Genomic DNA, 20,399 nt, shown 5'->3' on the forward strand with positions numbered 1-20,399 from the left:
ATGCTGCGGCGGCAGTTGTCTCCCAAGCCGCCGCCTGATTTTCCGCCGAGTCGTGGACCAGATCCTCCGGATATGGCCCAAGCTCCATCAGGAACCTCTCAGGGTCCATCAGTCGCCTGGGACGGAACCATCTAGGCGGTTCCGTCTCCCTGCGGCGAGGGGGAGCGGTCCGGAAGTCCATCCTTAGGAGAGAATGATTGTAACAGACAAAAGATTCAAAGAGTGTCTGCGAGCTGCTGAGAGTTTTTCAGCAGCTTAATGACAGGGCAAAGGGTAGGGACCTGGATTGCTAGGAAAGTAGGAGAAGAGTTAATCTATGGGTGTATTTCTCAACTTTGGTAGCTTGAGAATGGGTGGATTTCAACTCCCAGAATTCTGGGAGTTGAAGTCCACCCATCTTCAAGCTGCCAAGATTGAGGAACACTGATCTATGGTGTCAAAACAGCAAGAATCTGATTGCATCCTTTCCAACTAACAGATTTAATAAGCGTATGCCTTTTAATAAAACCTGTCATAAAAGGTGCTACCAAACTTCTGATATTTTTTGTTGTTGTTATCCCAACATGGAGGCTTGCCAAAAAGAAGACAAACCCATCAAACCAGCCTCCATTTCTTTCACCACCCTCCCTTCTGCCCCTCCCTTTTGACACTTGAGAAAGAAAGGCCCACCACATCAGCTTCACGCTTACTGGCATCCGTCGTCCGGTGAAAGCGTGAGAATACAGCTTCAGATCTTGATCCGCCAGAGAGGAGGGGACCACAAAATATTCTGGAAGACTTCGGAAAGAAAGCAGAAAAAAACACCCATCTTTGGAAGTGTGAAGTCGGTCATTTGAATTCCAACCCAAGATCTTAAAAATATGGAGCCTCAGAAGACGTCTGAGCCATCCGAACACACTTTCTCCTTCTGAGCAGACATCAGTGGTCATCTCTAAAGGGAAGAGCTCATGGGAAGAGCAGGTGATGTCCTACCTTTCCCACAGATCCTGTCACTTTCTTAGAAAGATTTACCTGGTGGATATCATGTAACCTTCATTGACCGAACACACACGCCATTCGGAAGCTCCCGTCCTCTTGATCTCTCTATCCCAGTCTGAGAAAGTTTCAAACAAGGGAGTCTGATGATGACCACCCCCACCTCCTCCTCCTCCAGGGTCTATTCCATTCACCTTTTTTGCTGGAAGAAACAAAGCAAGGATGGTATTTTCATTTCAGAGTGGAAACGCACAGAGGCAAGGGATTTTAGAAGAAAAACAGAGCACAATCAACATTCAATGTGGTTATTTTTAACAGGAAAAAACTGAACTGAGATACTGTAAACCACAGTGAGGTTTTTGTTTTTTAACTGCAGTGACCACTAGGCTAAGTTTCCCTAATTCTCCAACTGTTGTCAGGCTCTCCTGGTCTGGGGCTACGACCGTTTTGTGGTTCTGCAGGGGTCAGTTTGCCCATCTGCTATTCTGCTGCTTGAATGGCAGTCAAAAGTTTTTGATAGGACAAAACGTCTCCCATAGCTCCATGGGAGAACCGGTATGGCTTATGTTAAAAGTTGGGATGGACCCGTTTCCCCCACTTCTTCTATAACATCTGCGTCTAATACAGAATTAGTGACATTCAAATCCCATCATTCCCAAGCTTCAGAGATTATTCTGAAGGTCTTCAATAAAGAAGTTCTAGAAGTAATAAAACTTGCATCTTCCCCAAAGACATTTCTAGAAAATTGAACTGATAGGCAGACCACTAAGTGGAGAAGGTTGCCACCCAACTCAGCAGGAATAGCCAAGATCTGGGCAGAAAGCAATTGAGCCATCTAGCAAGACCCTGGAGTATCCTCAGTGGGACACTTCTGGACCAGGAGAGAAGCCTATCACCAGGGGAAGGGGGAAGAACCTATTTAGATGTCCAATGAACGAAGACATATAAACGGAAAGGATTGATACATTTGAGACCAGCAAAGGTCCCAAAACGTCTCTGGGTAGTTGGGTTCTCATTGACGATGTGACCTAGTTAGATCATGAAACATCTGCAAGAAAGCCACCAAACTCAGAGAGCACCAGAACTCAACCCTGAGCTACTAATGGATTCTCTTCTATTAAATCTTCCTCTGCATTACTTTTATCAAACCAGATGACTATAGAAAGAACAATATACATGGCCCAAGACCACGGGGCTTCTTGAATCATCAAATAACTGGGACAGAAGTTAATATCCAGGATCCAATTTAAAAAGCACCCCTGCACCTGGCGTCTCAAAGGCCTCCATTACCTGGATTGTGGTATTTCTTGCCCACATATTCAAATGCAAAAAGCAGCTGGAGGTCTGCGGGTTGCGAGTAGTGTGCTATTGCAAGACACACCTGAAGGTGGAGGAAGAAAAAGAGAAACAATCTTCAGATGGGAACAAGCAATCCAGAACCCCTTAAAAAAGTATTTTTATTGAGAAATTACAAAGAAGGGGCAGAAAAACAACCACTAAAAATATGCTGCCTCCAAGGACGCCTGCAACTTTGATTTCCTTCCCTACACCCCCCCCCCACAAATGTCTAATTTGTTAGCTGTTGATGCCTACAAAGAGCAACTGCGCACAGTAACGCCTTTGTCATGGGTTTTAATGGATGCCACTTCTTATTAGTGGCCAGGCTGCCAATGGCTTCCATTGTATGTCATGGAAAAGGAAAAAGGTCAACATTTTTTCTGTCTAGCAGGAGAAAATATTTCACAAATTAATCATGTTCTCATTTTCAGAAGTGCTTAGGGTGCAAAAAGGGAACCTTTGAAACATCTTGGGTGGAAACTGACCACTTCAACTTTCAGTTCCTACTTCCTGAGAATCAGGGTTGGGTTTTTTTGGGGGGTGGGGGGGAAATCATTCCTACAGGAGACCCAAGGAAAGATTGCGCTTTCTGTACAACTACAAGGGATAAACCAAGAGGGGAAACTAATTCTGACCGAACGGTTCTTATTCTCCTCCAAGAAACATGAAGCTCAGCTGAGCCATCAAACCGAAGCCCATTGTCCTCCCAGCTCTCTCAAGCAAGAGTCATTTCAGAATCCTGCTTGAAGGAAATAATTTCCTGCCAAGTAGCTAACTGAATGCTTCAAGGGTCTTGCTCACAAGCCCAGCTGCCCTCCCTCCCTTTCCTCCCCCACCCGCCTGACTCACTTGAAGGCAAAATCAACTGAACGGAAGCCAGCAGTGTTTCCACCTCCTCTTTGGTTTCTACCAATCCACTTATTCAGGTCAAGTAGGCTATATGTCAATCAAGATGGGCAAAAGGGTTGAATTTTGAGGATAAGATTTGGGGCCACTGGTCAAGTATAGCAATAATCGTGGTCTCACTTCCCAAAGTTTTTCTATTCCCATTCCTCGAACATCTTGAAAAGAGCCAGAAAAATTCAGCCACAATCATCCAGGTGATGACACAACATCAAGAAATGGCCTTGCAGAAGGCTGAGAGGCTCAACAGCATCCCCACCATTCTCAGTAGTTGCCCCCTTCTGCCCCCTAAAGACATATTCTTCCTCCAAAGGAAACGTGGAAGGGTTTTAACCTGTTTAGAGGAAATAACCACATGAAAACAGCAAAAGAGAGTGGAAGAGCCTGGAATTGCTTCTTCTGTAGTACTAACTACATAGACGCCTACAGATAGTAACTCACAGACTGCCTTCCTCCTCTGGAGCCCTCTTTTTTTGGAAAAGAAAAGGTGAAGCAAGAATGAACAGACTCAGCTGGAAAAGATAAAACATTCCTGATCTCTCTCCAGAGAAGTAAGCATTCTCTTTTCTCCTCCCTGGCCAACAAGAAGTGGGCTCAAAACCACAACCATGATACTCGGCTTTCAACCGGGTTTACGAATCCTGGAACCTGAGTAGCATCAACAACACCCAGGGCTAAAGAGAACTGGAGCAAGCTGAAAGATAGACGTGATATGGAAAGCTGAGAAGATGACTCCGGCATGGGCCTAATCTTCCAGCTAAAAATATACCGCAGCCGATTGGCAATGCTCCTTTCAAGTTGCTCCTCAAGCAGATGGCCGTTAAGCAGGATCAGAGCCATGTTGATCTTATTCTGACGGCTCAAAAATCAGCCTTGTGCTGGGGAAAATAACAAGAGCCAAAAGAACAAGGAAGATGTCTTGGAGGATTAGAGAAGGGTCAAAGCCCACTGTTTATATGTTCCCTCAGATGAAAAAATTATGCATTTCCTGTACTGATTAAATCATAAGGAAATACCATCTTGGGAACTGCCAGTACTTACCTCTCTGCCAAGCTAGTCAACCGATGGGGATATCTAACTAATCTTGACGTGGGAAACAATCCAAAGTGTACTGGCTCTCTGGCCATGACGCTTGGCTTTTACACAGATTTTTAAGCTAATCATCCACGTTAGAAATATTTCTTACTCCTCGACACGTTACCATCTTTCATTCCCATGTTGGTTTGCGTGCAAGTTCATAGGTGCACGATTGGTGCAAAAGAACCTGAAGCAACACACTCCAAATTATTTGCACTGTACGTGTTGTGAGTTTAAAACTCTAACGTCGGCCAGTGTCAACATTTGGAACCACCAATGTGAGCAACACACTGAAAAGTCCCTTTGTGTTCTATGCTTCCATTTTGTGGGGAGGAAAAAAAAATCTATTTTAGACCACTAAATAAGATCAACTCAGTCCACGTCTGTTTCAGGATGTTAGATATTTACAGTTTCCACCAGCTGGAGAGGGAAAAAAACACCCTTGCTTAAATACACAGCTGTATAAGAAATTTAAACCCAGGTGCCAACTAGTGGCACATGTAACACTCAATGGTCTTCTTGTTCCATTTTTTTTTCTTTTTTTAACCCAAGCCCAAATGTTCATTTGGGAGGTTTTATATACGTGCAGAAGGTTGAACCATCTGTCAGGAAAATTCTTGACTCCAACCAACCAGAAGCTACGTGTGAAATTTTCAGATCTGCTTCTTTGAGGAAAAGTGGATGAGAGGACAGTCACTCCTTATGCAGATTTCAGTTATTTGTTGATTATTTATTAAATTCCTATTATTTGATGAGTGGATTCAATTCAATTCTTCTTCTTCCTGCCATTAATAGTTTGCAAAAATTTCCTTCATTCAATAGCTCCTTCTGCCCATGATTTCAACTCTTAAATATTCAAGACACGTACCTTTTTGGCACTTTCCGATCCGGCTTCATCAAAACGAAACCGGACAATCCGAAAGTCTTTGCAGTAAATAATTAATTCCGTTGGATTAAACTTCAGCTTTTGATTGGGGCCCAGGACTTTCTGCTTCCTCTTGGTATCATTCACTGCAAGAAAGGAGGGAAGAGGCAGGAGAGATTATAAGCTTTTGTTTAAAACGAAGTGTCAAGTTTCGAAGCCCGGTTTTGCTGGTGTGATAAATATTGCTTCCCAGCTTGCCCACGAACTTGGGGGGAGGGGAGAGGTTTGGAATGCAGACTTCAAAGATTAAGAAGCCAGACCATGAGACTCAAGGCCGTTACACCAGGTGTCTGGTCAGACCTAGAGATGCTCTCTCATAACAATATTTTTCTACTTGATTGGGCAACGTGACCTGACCTAGAGCAGTGGTTCTCAACCTTTTTAATGCCGTGACCCCCAACCGGTCGTAAGTCGAGGACTAAACCGGTCGTAAGTCGAGGACTACCCAACCGGTCGTAAGTCGAGGACTTTCCCTGCCCGGGAGCGCTGCGCATGCGTGGTTCCGCCCCCTGCGCCAGCCGAGGTGTAGCTGGCAACCGGCAGAGACGGAGCAGGCCGACCACCAGCTGGCCCAGCTCAAGGGAGGTAAGGCACCCGCCGGAAAAGGGGAAAAAAATGGCGGACAGCCTTGCTTGGCGACCCCCGTGAAATGGTCGATCGACCCCAAATGGGGTCGCGACCCATAGGTTGAGAACCGCTGACCTAGAGGGAGGAGGGAGAATTCAATGCTTTTACTATTTGGGTTTGGGAGGGGTCTTGCCAGAGCTGGTTTTGCTTTCATTAGTGCCAAAGTGATGTACTCCATAAAGTTTTACATTAAGAGATCGGAACGTCTCGAAGGTCTTTCTTGGTTGGGTTTGACAGTTGGAACCTTGACACAAAGCATATGAAACGTAGGCCTTATGAAGCCTGTTAATATGTATTTTTGTTTCTGCAATTGATCAACTGTGCTCAATTCCTAATTAGTGGAGAGGTTTAGTAATTCATCTGGCCATTACCTGTGACGATTTGCTCTACACATGTCAAGGCAACGTCGTGTTCTCCTAGGAGAAGGTTTCTGTATTGGAACTTCTGAAACAGAAGAGATGCAATCAAGATAAAACACATGAACTACTTACTTTTAGTTATGTCTTGCTGCACAAAGGACAAAATTAGCATTGTTTTGGATTTTTTTTAAGGGGGCGCAGGGAGAACAATGCTATTAGATGTTCAGACTCACCTTGTAGGGAAGATGGGCATTATAAAAATAATAATAAAGAAAAATAAAACAGTTTATATGCAGGTGGTCTTTGACTGCTGAAGTGACCTATGTCTGTTTTTGACACTTAGGACCGTGGCAGCATCCCTATCCCCAGGATCATGTGATCAAAATTCACACGCTTGGCATCCGATAAATATGACGGCTTCAACGTCCCAGGGGGTCGCGTGATCCCGTTTTGCGACCTTCTGACAAGCAAAGTCAATGGAGAAGCCAGACTCACTACCATGTTACTAAGTTAACTATGACAAGAAAGGTCATAAAATGGGGCAAAATTCACTTAATTGTCTCACCCAGCAACAGAAGTGAAGTCGAGGACTATCTGTGATTCATAGTGTCACAAATATTATGATTTAAATTTCAAGAAAAAAGTTGTGGCCCCTCCCTGATTCCTAGCTGTTTGGACTTGCAACTAATGTGACTGGCATTTAATGCAGCTGTCCAGATATTGTTGGATTCCAAATTTTCCATCTCAACCTGACACTGGGATACTTTTCCAAAGTCATTCGAAAGCACTTCCTTTTGTTCCATTCTTATTTATACTAAAAAAAAGGACTTATTTAATTTTAGCATCCATGTTCGTATTCCGAAGTTTTGTAAGGTATTTTTTAAAAAATAACCTATACAGAATCCCAGGGCTACAAGGGACCTTGGAGGCCTTCTAGTCCAGGGCTTTTCAACCTTTTCACCCATTGTACCACTTTTAGAATATGGCAATATCTGAGTACCACCAGTCACCTAGCAAGGTGTCAAAAACTTAATGACCCAAAAAAAAAGCCAAAAAGTGATAAAGTACAGGTAGTCCTCGACTTACAACAGTTCGCTTAGTGACTGTTCAAAGTTACAATAGCACTGAAAAAAGTGCCCCCAAGGCACAGCTGAGCAAGACACCTGCCTGCAGCGCTCTTCCTTCTGTCCGAGGTTTTCATTGTTGTGAGCATTTCTGTTGGGGATTGGCAGCAGGGGTGGGGTGGGGGGTGTTTGGTTTTTATTCCCCCCGTCTGCTGGGTGGTTGCAGCAGGTTTTGGTCCCTTCACATGACCCTGGGACACTGTGACCGTCATAAATATGAATCAGTTGCCAAGCATCTGAATGTAAATCACAAGACCCTGGAGAGGCTGCAACATTCCAGCTGATCGGCGCTTCTTCTGGGCTCAGCAGAACCGCCAGGATCAGCGCCGAGCTCCAGCTGGAGCCTGGCGCTGATCCTGGCACTTCCGTTGAACCCTGACAGCCCTGCAGCTCCAGCCGTCTCTCGCCCAGGCTTGTGCGGTGCTGCCATCGGTTCAGCTCATTCCCCTCCCCCGCTACCACTTTTCTAGGATGGTCGCGTACCACCTGCCAGGTGCCAATGTACCACAGGTGGTACCCGTACCACTGGTTGAAAAGCCCTGTTCTAGTCCAACCCCTGCCCCAGGGGCTTATATATATTTTAAAGTTCCCTTTTCTTTTTTTAAAAAAGATAGTGCTTGCTTGCTTTTCCTTCTCCCCCAATACCCCCCCCCAAAAAAAAACCCTCAATAACTATCTGCCTTTGCTACACTTCCAAAGAGCAAATTCAGGGAAAAGAGGTACATACACCAGATAGTTGAACTTGCAAAATCTGGATATTTTTCCATTGGGTTATTTCCCTGCGCTGTATTGCAAAATGGGAATTGCACAGCAGGACTGGAAGCTGAGTTCAAAGAGGTTTCCTCTAACTGTCTACGAGAGGAAACGTCCTGGGCACGTGTGGGGATTCCACACAGGGTCCTTACAAAAGAGAACGGGGAAACCCCCCAATGCAACCAGAGCTGCCAAGTTAAACCCAAAGGTGCTTTTTCAAAAGGGAACTGGACTTTCCTGGTTTTTCTTCCCCTTAAAAACATTTCGCTTCACATCCAAGAAGCTTCTTCAGTTCTGACTGAAGACCCTTGGACTAGAAAACCTGCACGGTCTCTTGTAGCCCTAGGATGAGAAGCGAAACGTCTTCAAGGAAAAAAAAAACCCCAAGAAAGTCCAGTTGCCTATTGGACAAAAAAGCACCTTTGGGACAACCATGACCTGGACGCTGGAGACATTTTGTCAAGTTAATCCACAGTTTCTGCGCACTCCTGTTCATATCGTGGCATCCAACCAACCTGAAGAGGGATAGTGTCATCTGTAATGAAGGATATCTTGAAGTTGCTGCAGACCAGCTTTCCCCAGAGGTCATATTGGCTTGTATCCGTTGCGATGCATTTCCTCACAAAGTTCACTTCGTTCACCACAATTTCGCCTGAAGAGAGAAAAGAAAGCTGGTGGAATCCCTGCACGAAATCTTCCACGAAACCAGCGGTTCTTAATTGCTTTGTGCCTTTGATGAAACCTATGGACTTCTTTTTGCAAAAATTATAGAAAATTGAATAAAGGGGCTCTTCTCTTATCCTCCATTTTCCAAGTTCACAGACCCTCTGGAATCCATCCACAGATCTCCAAGAAGTCCATGGAGCCGAAGTGAAGAGCCACTGAATTAAATTAACTGAACTTGTGAGTTCAGAATATTGTTCGTCAAAAACGGCTTAAAAACTAGTGTTGTACAAACTTTGGATTTGATTGAAAAAGGTTCTTTGAAGCATGAGGGGCGTGAGCACAGCATGTCCTTGTATCTCTTTCAAGCAGCTGCATCTTTCCTTGGCTGGTTTCCTGTTCTCCACAGCTACCTTGGAATTCTAAGAAAAGATGAAGTTACTTTAAATAGCTACAGAAAGATGCTACATCTGGGTCCTTGTGTCCTTTTGAAACTGAATCTGAAGCACTACTTGGCCTACTAAAAACTTATTTCTAAAAAGCCCAATGAATGCTCTAAAGCATGGTCTACTTTTATTGATGGATTTTAAATTATTTATATTAAACTGTCCCAGTTGGACCCATTATGTTTTCAAAGACAGGAAGTTTTAAAGCTTTTAAGCAATGAAAATCTCACATTTAAAGGGAGGAAACTCTTTCTGCTGTTGACCCAGAGCTAATGGAACTTCACATCTTCAAGAGAAACTGCAGGTGGCCCATGCTTTCCTTGCAAACCCACTTAGAAATAATTAAAATTTCTCCTCGTTCATAGAACGCCAATCCAAAAGAAGAGTCCATTTTTAATATTTTTCTATTCCCCAATCTCAAACTTACAAGGACCAAAAGTGAGAAAATGCTCTTCAAGAAAGGAAGTCTCCATTTGCAGGTATTTTGAACATTGTGCCTACTCTAAATTTAGCCACAGTCCGGCACCCTTCTCCTTCCGTTTTTGCAGGCACAAGCCGTTCCAAGCATTGAATGATTATAAACATGTGCTAATGACTCAAACAGCGATGTCAGAGGCAAAAAAAGAAAAAGCTGCATTTGTTTTCCAAGAACCCAACAAAACCCAGCAACACACTTATAGATGCAGAATCCACACCAGAATTAAGAGCCAGCCGAAATCCTAAGGCAAGCTGTGCAAATCAAAGCCACAAATGCCTAGAACAAAGATTTACTGGGAAATTAGAGCTCTGTCTCAGATGCATTTATTAAAAAGAGCAGGCAACATCTGAATTTCATAACACAACAATGTGTTTATTTATTCCTTTGGATTTAGTCGATGGTGCAGTCTTCAAAGAAAAGGAAACGAGTTAGCTGGGCAGAGAGATGGGGTTTTGCAAGGAGAGATGCTTCCAGTCTTGCTTACAATGAGCTAACACCGATTTGTCCTCAGTTAACACCCGAATGAGCATTGTGTTTCTCCTACATCAACCAGGAAATTCCAGAAAGGTCTAACACAGGAAATATCAACATGTTACCATCTGACATAAAAAGGCTGGAATGCGGAGCTGAGTAGAGATGAAAAGGGGGGATACGGTAGCCTTAAATTGAGGTGGGGCTGTCAGTAAGCAGAGTTGGTCTTGGGGGGGGGGTCAAATGAGTCCCAGTTCTCTAAGTTGGTGGGGATCCAAACCCCAGTACTTTTGAACTTCACTGATGTCACTCACACTCACTGCATTGAAGTTTGCATGCTGGAAATGACCTATAAATATGAGTTCCCACCAGGAGTGTATTTGCATTTTCTCGGTGGACGTCTGCCGCTTCAGGCAACCGAATTTAGGAATATCACTCTCCAACTCACAACTACCTCCCCCTCTCCCCTTGTTACACAAACACATTTCCCAGAAAGGCAATGTTTCTCTGAAAAATCTACATCATCCTTTTAAATTTACGACCAGTTTAGGATTATCAAGATAAGGTGTCCCTGTCTGTACAAGATTCCTTTGAGATCTTAGTGGGTCACAATCCAGCATCTGCTCCCACTGTTCTTACGGCCATTATCAGGAAAGTCCAGGGACACAGGTAGAGAAACAAAATGCTAATAAATCACTGAGCATCAGTGCAACAGAGATACAAGCATGGGAAGCTCAGCTCTGCTAGTAGCACAATTATCCGGTTACAGATTTTGCTCAAGTAACCCAAAAGACATTTCCAAAATTCAAATCTAGGCAAGCATCACTTGGTACAAATGAAAGGCTAAGTCAGTGTTTCTCAACCTCCGCAACTTGAAGATGGGTGGACTTCAACTCCCAGAATTGCTGGCTGGGGAATTCTGGGACTTAAAGTCCACCCATCTTTAGGTTGCTGAGGTTGAGAAACACTGGCTTAGCCTAGGGAATTCTTATTCCTCCAAACCATTCAGAGCAAGAAAGCATTACTGAACAATATCTTCAATGCTCAATGCCTGCTTCTTGACTCCATAAAGTTATACGTAAAATATCCATGCATCAAGTATTTAAAAAAAACAACCCGGAAAAACAGCCAATAAATATTGGCAGACATTTGTTAGATGTCTTTATTTTCTTCCTGATTTGTAGCAAGCAGCTTCTCCTCCCGCAATGAGCTTTGGGGGATTTTATAGGAGATAACGGAGCAGCTGGAAAAGAGGCAATCCCTCTACTTTGCTCTATCAGGCCCAAGCAGGCGCAATCCTCCTCCTCCTCCTCCATTCCTGGTTATTTGCAGAAATAAAGGTCACGAGCCTACCAGGCGATTTAATTTTATAGCCGGTGCCAACTGGCAAAGAAATGAATACAGCTCTCCTTTCTTCCTTCGTGAAAAGCCGTCTGCTCAAAAGCAGGAGATCCGTTTGGTGAATATATCCTGAATATATATCGTTTAAAAAAGGACTATTTTTGAAAGCCAGAGGATCTCCGAAGAGCCTGCCCTGGACAGGTGACCTGTTGCAATATGCAGAACAAATAGTCCAAAAGGTACAATGTCCAGGCTGGCAACACAAAGAAAAAAGGAACTTTGTGGTTTGAAAAAGGAGTAACAAATGCCGAAAAAAAGGAAAACAGGCCCTTAAGGAACAACCTGGGTCTTGCAATCTCTTAGAGACTCAGAAATGCGTTCCGGCAGAAAATCCTGTGGGGTGCAAAGCCTGTTCTGACACCTGTCTGGAATGTTTACCTGGCAGTAGGACAGGCTCCAGTTTCTTAAGTCGAGGTTCCGGAATGATCTTGTCTTCAGCCTGAAAAACAGGAGGAAAAGGGCAAATATGCAACAACAACACATCGAATCGGCCGAGTCCAGGTAAGTCCTCGACTTGCAGTCATTCGTTTAGTGACCATTTGGAGTCACAACAGCGGAAAAAACCGACTTAGGACCTGTCCTCACCCGTACAACTTCAGCAGCATCCCCATACAGTCATGTGATCAAAATTTGGGTGCTTGGCAATGGGCATGTATTTATGATGCTTGCTGCATCCCAGGGTCATGTGATGGCCATCTGCAACCTTCCCAGCCATCTTCCCACAACCAAAGTCAAGGGGGGGGGAGGGAATGGATTCACTTAACAATAGCCTGATTTACCTAACAACTGCATGGATTTGCTGAACAAGGATGGCAAAAAGGGCCATAACATTGGGCATGAATTTTTTAATCACCTCCTTGCTTAACCACAGAAAATCTAGTTGCAATTGTAGTCGTATATTGAGGTCTACCTGTACTAGGCTGGCTGGGAATTTTGGGTGTTGAAGTCCACCCATCTTAAAGTGACCGGGTTAAGAAACAACTCTAGTAACAGAGCAGCAACGGAGTTCAGAAAGCACCGTCACCCTGGAGCATTAAGTGACCCGTAAAAGTGGTCAAGCCAGTATGAGCAAGCCTGGTGGTCCACTTTCCTTTGTGTCTGTGAACTTTGTGGTGACGGCACCCCTTCTTTTCAAACCAGCAAACTCCATCCAAATGTTTTTGCATTCAGAGGCTCCCACCATAAAACTGGCTGATTTATTGATCCTTAAGGCTCCTTCTTCCATTCTGAAGTATCCTTTCCAAAAATAACTCCCTGGCCTATTAAAATAATTAGCTATTTGCACATTTTGCCCGTGACAATGAAAACAGTGAATTTCTGGAAATGAACACCCCAATCGGGGGGGGGGGGTATCCTCATTTTCCAAAGAGGATACCCGGTTGGCTTTTAAACCTCATCCCTGTTTGGGTTGACATCCTCATGGCTTTAACCGGGTGGAGAATTTAAAGAGGAGCTCAAATCCAAAAGGCCAAACGTGAATCTGCTTTCCAGGGTGTTTATTCCACTAGGCGACTGCAGCAAAGAAAACTCTTTTCATGTTGCAAACGCACAAAATCTCTGCAAGGCAAACTGTTCGCTCCAAGGTGTGTGTTTATTCCTCTGATCTTATCAACCGAATGGACTATTTTTTTCCCCTTAACTTCAGATAACCACCTGATGCATTGCTTGCCTTTTCTCCTGGCTAAGCAGCTCTTGAGAAACCAGATTCGCTAGCAGGAATAAACCAGCCCTGCTAAAGAAAATCCATGCATTTTTAGGGGGAGGGGTGGGGTGTGTGTACAAGATGTTAAACAGGAGATCCCTAGGACGGCAGGTGGTCCAGCCGAAGTATCCTTATGGGGCCAAGCCTGGAAATAAAGGGGCATCTTCTAGAGAGACCACCCACCCACCATCCAAGACCAGGCAGGGTGCTCAGAGAGAGGGGCACTCTGGGCTTAGCCCCCGGGGGCTTCCCCATCCCTGCAATTGCGGGACTGCCTGCAATTAAGCCAGGGTGATCTCTGCCCGGGGGGGGGGGGCAAAGGAAAAGGTGTCCTGCCTGGGCTCAGCCTGTCTGGCAGGGGGTCTTCATTTCGCGGGGTGCAAGGAGCAGCCGATCCCCGAGGGCAGGGGGGCTCACCTGGGCGAGCAGGTGAGTCACCGCCGCCTCTTGCAACTCTGCGGGGGAGGTTTGGGGGGGGAGGCTTTTAAAAATAGAATAGAGCTGGAAGGGACCTTGGAGGTCTTCTAGTCCAGCCTCCTGCTCAAGCAGGAGAACCTATACCATCTCAGACAAGTGACTGTCTCTAGTCTCTTTAAAGACCTCCCCCCCAGCGATGGGCATGGAGGGGCTCGCCTGTAAAGGGACCCCTCCCCCGGCGGGCTGCTCGGATCTGCTCCGCGGGGAGGGGAGGGTTAGGGTTAGACTCCGCCAGGTGAGTTTCTCGGACCCGGAGGAGGACGGAGGGAGGCAGGCGGGGGAGGCGACCCCCCTTCCCCGGGCAGCCCCAGGCCTGGAGGGACGGAGGGGAGAGGGAGGGAGGGAGGGAGGAGCCCTCCCGGGCCATGGGGCGGGCTGCGGACCCTCGGGCGCTTACCTGCGGCAACAGGTAGGACTTGAAGGTGGCTTTGGGGGCTCGAAGGGAGAACATGACGGCGGCGGCGAAGGCGGCGGGTCCCCAGGCAGGCAGGCCGGCCCTGGTCGCTCTCCCCGGCAGCGCCGGGCGGGGTTGGAGGCCCCACCTCGCTGGGCGGGGCGGCGAGTGCGCCCCACCCCTTCCCGCTCCGCCTCCTCCGGCCGAGGCGGCGGAGCGACTGAGCGCCGCTGGAGGGGAAGCGCCTTGGGCTCGTGAAGCCACGCCCCCGACGGGGAGAGGAGGAGTCACCGCGAAGGCAGAGCCAACGGGGAGAGCGGAGGAGGAGGAGGAGCTCCGCCTATTCGAGAACCTAGCAACCGCGGGGAGAGTCTCTGGGTGGATGGGGGAAAGCCACGGGAGGGAGGGAGGGAGGGAGGGAGGCGGAGGCGGAGTAGGCGGTGCTCGCGGACGGCAGACCAAGAGGGACAAAAAGGTGTGGGCATTTTTTCTCCTTCCCCCCTCTTGTTTTTAAACGCGATGCTAAATCCGGTCAAGCGTGCTGGGTGGGGAATTCTGGGAGTTGAAGTCCACATATTTTAAAGTTGCCAAAGTTGAGAAACACTCAACTTTAGGTGGAAAACCCAGGATTAAAAGTGAAGTTTCAAAGAAAGGAGGGCTGCCAGATCTGGACTGCTAGCATGAGGGTCAACTGCTAGCACCTGGCCAACAAGTGACAGCAAAGCCATTTTTGGGGTGTGTGCAGGTGCTGCCCCCTAGGGGCCCTCTGGATTTTGCAGTCCAAATCTGGGACCCCCCAAAAAAATAAAATAGAGAGGGACCTGCAAATAAACAAAAACGAGACCTGCCTGCATGCAATGCTCCGAGTTCAAAGCTTCCAGCATCCGTCTGAATTCTTAGATGTTCATTGAGTCTGGCAGATTTTCCAATTAACCAGCATGACCCCTGAATTCCAAAGTTGCAATTGACCTTTGGGTTAAAATAACAAAATGCCCAGCCATGTGAGGGCTCAGCTGGATGAAGCTGGTTAGGAAATGTTCTCCTTGGGTTTGGCAGCCTTCATCCCCCGCATTCAAACCCATCCTGGATTTTCTCCAGAGAGATTTGTTTGGCAGTTTTAAAGACACAGACATTAAAAAAAATACTAGCCATTTTAGATTTCAACCTGTTTGCTTTAAAAGGAGAAACTCTTCTCGAAATCACGGATGAACACAGCAATGTTTGCAACAGAATGGACGTAAGAACAGAGAGAATGAAAAAAAGAGAAAATTGCAAGCAAAAAACTCCCCTCTGAATTCCTTCCTGAATTGGCTGGGAAATTCTGGGAGTTGAAGTCCACCCATGTTGAAATTGTTGAGGTTGAGAAACAATAGCACTTCATCTCCAAGGGTTGGGTGGATTTTTTTTAGCTAGAAATGATGGCATTCTGGCTGGGGAATTCTGGGAATTGAAGTCCACCCATCTGAAAGTTGCCAAGGATGAAAAACACTTTACACTTTACTGCTTATGAACTTCTAAAGAAGTTCTAAAGAAAAGCCCTGTGAAATTCCCTTCACAAAATGGACAGACCCAGAAAGTAACTCTAAACCTTTGCCCCATTGTGGGTGAAAAATTAACTTCTGCATTCCATTAAACCCAAGTCCTCTCTTATTTAAATAAACCATTTATTTTCTTTGTAAAAAAAAAATCTTTGGGGAAGGGTAGGAGAGAAGCATACTTGGAGAAAGGAGAAGAGGAAATCAGGACCTCGATGGAGGTTGCTTTTCTGCAAAATTAAAGAGATTCTTGCATGAGTTGGGAATAATGGCAAAGACTTCATCTTTGAACCGTGAAGGGCTGATGGTCTCGAAGGAAGGAAGGAAGGGAGGGAGGGAGGGAGGGAGACAATTAAGTTGTCATTCCATCGTGTCTATCTATCTTTCTTTATCTCTGCTGTGTTTATCCATTCATCGAGTCCTCAAGTTGGAAGAGGAGATGGAAACCATTAGGTTGGCTCCACTGCTCAGTTCAGTATCCGGATGAAAGCCTCTCTAGCAAACCAGCTATCTAGCCTGTGCTGGAGAACCTCCAATGAAGTGGATTCTCCTCTTCTCTTGGTCATCAGTTTTCACACCGTTAGGAGGTTTTTTCTAATGTCCAGTTGGAATCTGCTTCCCTTTGTCCATTATTGAGAGTAGGCTACGCAAGAAAATGAGATAACAGGTTTGGTCTCCTTGTGTTTTTACCTTCTTTCAGATCGTTGAAAAGTGTTGTCCTATCAGTCTTTCTTGTCAAGGCTTAGCAAAGCCAGTCCAATCTCATCTCCTGTGGCTCACTCAGCGAAAAAGGCCACGTTTAGCATGTGGTTTCTGTGGAAGGTTTTTCTTGATTTGTTTTCCACTCCTCCGTTGGAGATCCAGAAGGTACCATCAAGCTACTGATGCTCCTGGCATGTCCTGGCCTATTTAGCCTCTCCTTAATGGACTTGGTTCTCTGAGAACGGCTGTGTAAACTCCTTGACCGCCCCGGTGGATACCTACAAGTTCTTCCTGACTTCACCGAGTCTCGGTTGCAAGTTGTCCTCTTCTGGGTGAGAGGGGAGGACACAGGGGAGGGACTGAGACCTTCAACTTTGCCCATCTCACTAGTCTCTTCAGGGTTGGCCAGCAAATACTTCTGCTCTATTGGATTCTCCAGCTGAGGCACAATGCCTGGATATTCGGGAGGGGGGTCATCGTCCATTTTTTGCTGAAGTTCATACTTCCATTCAGCAGTCCATTGTTGAACCGCAGAAGGGCATACTTGGTTCGTGATAGTCCTATATTCTTGGTCCACCAGTGTCCAGTTGTTAAATCCAGCAACCAAATCTCCACCTTGTGCAAAAATAAAACTCTTTGACTTCATTATGGAGGCATGAGAAGTGTTGCCTGTTTCAGCTGGGTAGTATCTCCTTGCTCTGGGCTTGTCCAAGGGGTAAGAGATGGTGGCTCCCAATTTGGTCCTCCCTAAAGGTAACCGCAGAGCTGGTTGGATTCCAGACTGACTGTTCCCAATACTTTCTGTTTGCGTAAGAGATTGAGGTATGGACTCATACTCATAACTTGGAGACTGGTCCTGTTGGTCTACTGAACTGGAATATGATCTAGGGACAGCCTGAACTACCTCTAAGGTGTTTTTACTGCTTTCCATAGAGGTCACTGCATTTGGGCCCAAGGCAGAACGGAGGCTTCCTTGACGTTCTGGGGCCAGCTGCATCTTGGAATCGGCTTTATGCAATGCCAGTGCTGGAGACATTGGCGTGGGCAACGTGTCATACACCAGCTCATCCGTCTGGTAGCGATAGATGCTGTAGCTGTCCGAACTATTCACACTGCTTTGCCTCAAAAGGTAAGCGGCATCGCATTCAGAGGAGGCCCGGGAGCGTGGGAGAGTCAGCTCTGCCGTGTCAATGCCAGCCAGTTTCTCCAAAGCAGTTGCCATTCGGCCAGAGGTGTCTTCCAGCTGAGAAAGCCGAAGATCCACCGTCTGAAGAGAAGCTTTCATGAAATGCTCTCTTTCGTTCACTTCTTCTAATCTCATTGACATATTTTCAACTCTAAAGGGTAGAAAGAAACGGAGGGTTAAGCAAAACAAGTGGATGTCCAATTGTCCACTGCCCAATCATAGGTTCCAAATTAGGAAGTGGGGGGGTTGAAATAAAGGATGGAAGTATGGCCAAGTATGAAGGCATTAAAACACAAAGAAGCATGAATCAGTCAGTTGGACTCCTTTAAGGAAGAATCTTGGGTTCGTGAAAGGCAACAGTTTCCATGACTTTCAGTGGACAAGAAATATAACTAGGAAAAGTTATCCCTTTTTCCAGTTTTAACTGGAGGACTCAGAAATTAATCCTGGAAAATAATTCTCAGTTGGTTCTCAAGTTTAACTTGGGTGAGCTCTAGAAGCCAAGACTTTTGACTTTCAACCGCTGTAAGATAAGTGGATGCAGAAATGGCATTTCCAGGAGAAAAATACCAAAATGTTTCTAGCCAGTATTTTCTTTTGCTTCCTGGGGAAAAGGACCAATTCCAATTAGGTACCTTTCAGAAGTAACTCGAATGCGTTCATCATTGGAGGACTGCTCTTCGTCTTCTTTTTCTTGAAAATATTCCTCCACACATTGTTCCTCAAATTCGTACAGTTTCTTCAACTCTTCATCACTTAGAAACAGCTCTAAGAGCAGAAAGAAGAGAGTTATTGAGTCATGTTGTTTTATTGTGGCAGGTGTGGGGTGTGGATGACCTAGCAAGGGGCATGGCTTTTGAAGAAGCAACAACTGTCCTCTGCATTTTCACACTACTTAAAAGAACAGATGGAAGGACAGATTTTTAAGCTGCTATTTCGTGTCATCTCTGCTCTGTTGTCATCAGGCTGAAACATGGAAACAGGTTTGCTAGAGATACTGATTTAAAACTTTGGGGGAAAGCAATGGTAGAGAACATCATCAAATACCACTAACCTAAATCCAACTGGCCATCTTGCTGTGAGAACAATAATGCAACAGTTGGGCTGTCAAAATAATTACTGGAAAGCATTCTGGAATATTCCTAGCCCAATCTTGACTACATTTACTCATAAACAATCTCATGCAGTGACTGGGGACTGTCTAGATCCAGCCAAACCTCAACAAGGTGCAGGAAAAAAACCTCCATGAAACCATTCATTAAATGTAGTACCCAGTTTTGTCTTAACATTCTCAAAAAAATTGACCAGGAGAATGTTAGCAACCAACAGATCGTAGGTAGTTTAATGGACTTTCCTGCATATTGAAGAGAGTTAGATGAATGCTGTGATCTCTTCCAGCTTTGCCGTTCTATGGTTCTAGGTCATTCATGGATTGCAGTTTATGGGTCATGAAAAAAACCCTTGCAACATATGGGAGAAGGTTGTAGCCCAACCTCTTCCTTGTTCTGCTTGTTTTCTGTTTGAGGGACTTTGCAGGCAAGAAAGGGACCCCCAATGATTGGAGCTTAGGTGTCTACTAGGAAAGAATGTTCTGCCCATACTCAGCCCACGATCACGTTCATCCTGGTCCCCTTCTTTGTGCTTCTTCCAGCGGCAGCAGAGGCGAACTATGATGATGTAAAGGTGGCTGAAGATGATCATGGGTGGTGGGAGGACGGGCCTGTCGTGGAAAGTCATGATCAGCTGATACCGCTGGAATTTCCAGACTTGGTTGGAGATGGATTTCACTTCAAAGAAAGTGTTGCTGCAAGAGACACAATGCCATCATTTAGGCAGGTCACTGCAGCTCTCTCTACTAGGAAGCTAGGGTTCGTCTAGAGCAGGGTTCTCCAGACTTGGCCACTTCAAGATCTGTGGACCTCAACTCCCAGAATTTCCCAGCCAGCTTGGTGGCCAAGTTTAGAGACCCCTGCTCTAGGTTGGTCCAGCTTTCCCCAATCTGATGTCCTCCCTGGTGTGCAGCACTGCAGGTTTTACAGAGTACCAGCTAATAGAAACAATGGGTCACTTGTGGGATATAAGGTCCACTATCTCTGATAGTCACTAGGGTTGCACCTTCTATATCCAGATCCTGGGAGTTGAAGTACATTCATCTTGAAGTGACCAAGGTTGAAAAACACTGGTCTAGAGTCGACAATGTTGAGTCACATCTTCTTGGACTATCTCCTAGCCTTTGAGGAGCATCTTGTCTCCCATCAGAAGATATTTTTGGAATGTCATTGATTTTCCCCACATTCAGTTCCAAGATTAAGCCCACACTACATGTCCTACCTACAGAGATCCAATGGAAAACCCATGATGGCACAGAAATGCATGAGGCCATCTCCTCGACAATGAGTAACAATATCGTCTTACACTATCATGGGCTTGTTGAGAGATGTCTTCAGATCTCTGCCTTATTCCTCTCCTTTCCAGTGTGATTTGCACAGGCAAGAGTAAGTCAACTGCATGACCCAATTTCTAGACTGCTGATTTTATTTACCAACTGCATACAATCATCATTGTGTTGATATTTACAAACTAATGCTTCTCTCTCTCTCTCTCTCTCTCTCTCTCTCTCTCTCTCTCTCTCTCTCTCTCTCTCTCTCTCTCTCTCTCTCTCCCCCTATTTCTATATCTCTATCTCTCTCCCTCTTCTTTCTTTCTCTGTCTCTCTGTCTCTCTCCCCCATTTCTCTGTCTCTCTCCCTCTTCTTTCTCTCTCTCTGTCTCTCTGTCTTTCTGTCTCTCTCCTGATGCCTGGCACACAATTCCTTTTCAAACACATGCCCTTTCCAACTATTGGAGACAGCTGCAGGCAATGA

General features: G+C 45.6%; 2 protein-coding genes across 2 annotated transcripts in view; both read right to left on the bottom strand.

Annotated features, from left to right (window-relative positions):
* MTMR10 (myotubularin related protein 10) overlaps positions 1–14,170 on the bottom strand; it is a 19,475-nt gene extending 5,305 nt beyond the window's left edge. The window contains 8 exon segments of the mRNA XM_015810997.1: positions 690–777; positions 1,012–1,177; positions 2,266–2,356; positions 5,162–5,304; positions 6,217–6,289; positions 8,597–8,733; positions 11,919–11,979; positions 14,117–14,170. Coding sequence (XP_015666483.1) covers positions 690–777; positions 1,012–1,177; positions 2,266–2,356; positions 5,162–5,304; positions 6,217–6,289; positions 8,597–8,733; positions 11,919–11,979; positions 14,117–14,170 — 813 coding nt within the window.
* Positions 14,171–16,318: 2,148 nt separating this feature from the next.
* Positions 16,319–20,399, bottom strand: part of TRPM1 (transient receptor potential cation channel subfamily M member 1) — a 31,323-nt gene continuing 27,242 nt past the window's right edge. Inside the window, exons 25-27 of the mRNA XM_015810978.1 lie at positions 19,138–19,340; positions 18,172–18,304; positions 16,319–17,687 (exon numbers count right to left, since the gene is read on the bottom strand). Of these exons, the coding sequence (XP_015666464.1) occupies positions 16,448–17,687; positions 18,172–18,304; positions 19,138–19,340 (1,576 nt within the window). The 3' untranslated portion in view covers positions 16,319–16,447. The remainder of the gene's footprint in view (positions 17,688–18,171; positions 18,305–19,137; positions 19,341–20,399) is intronic.

This window comes from Protobothrops mucrosquamatus, unplaced genomic scaffold, assembly GCF_001527695.2.
Source record: "Protobothrops mucrosquamatus isolate PMUCROS unplaced genomic scaffold, P.Mucros_1.0 scaffold27, whole genome shotgun sequence".
NCBI classification, from domain to species: domain Eukaryota; kingdom Metazoa; phylum Chordata; class Lepidosauria; order Squamata; family Viperidae; genus Protobothrops; species Protobothrops mucrosquamatus.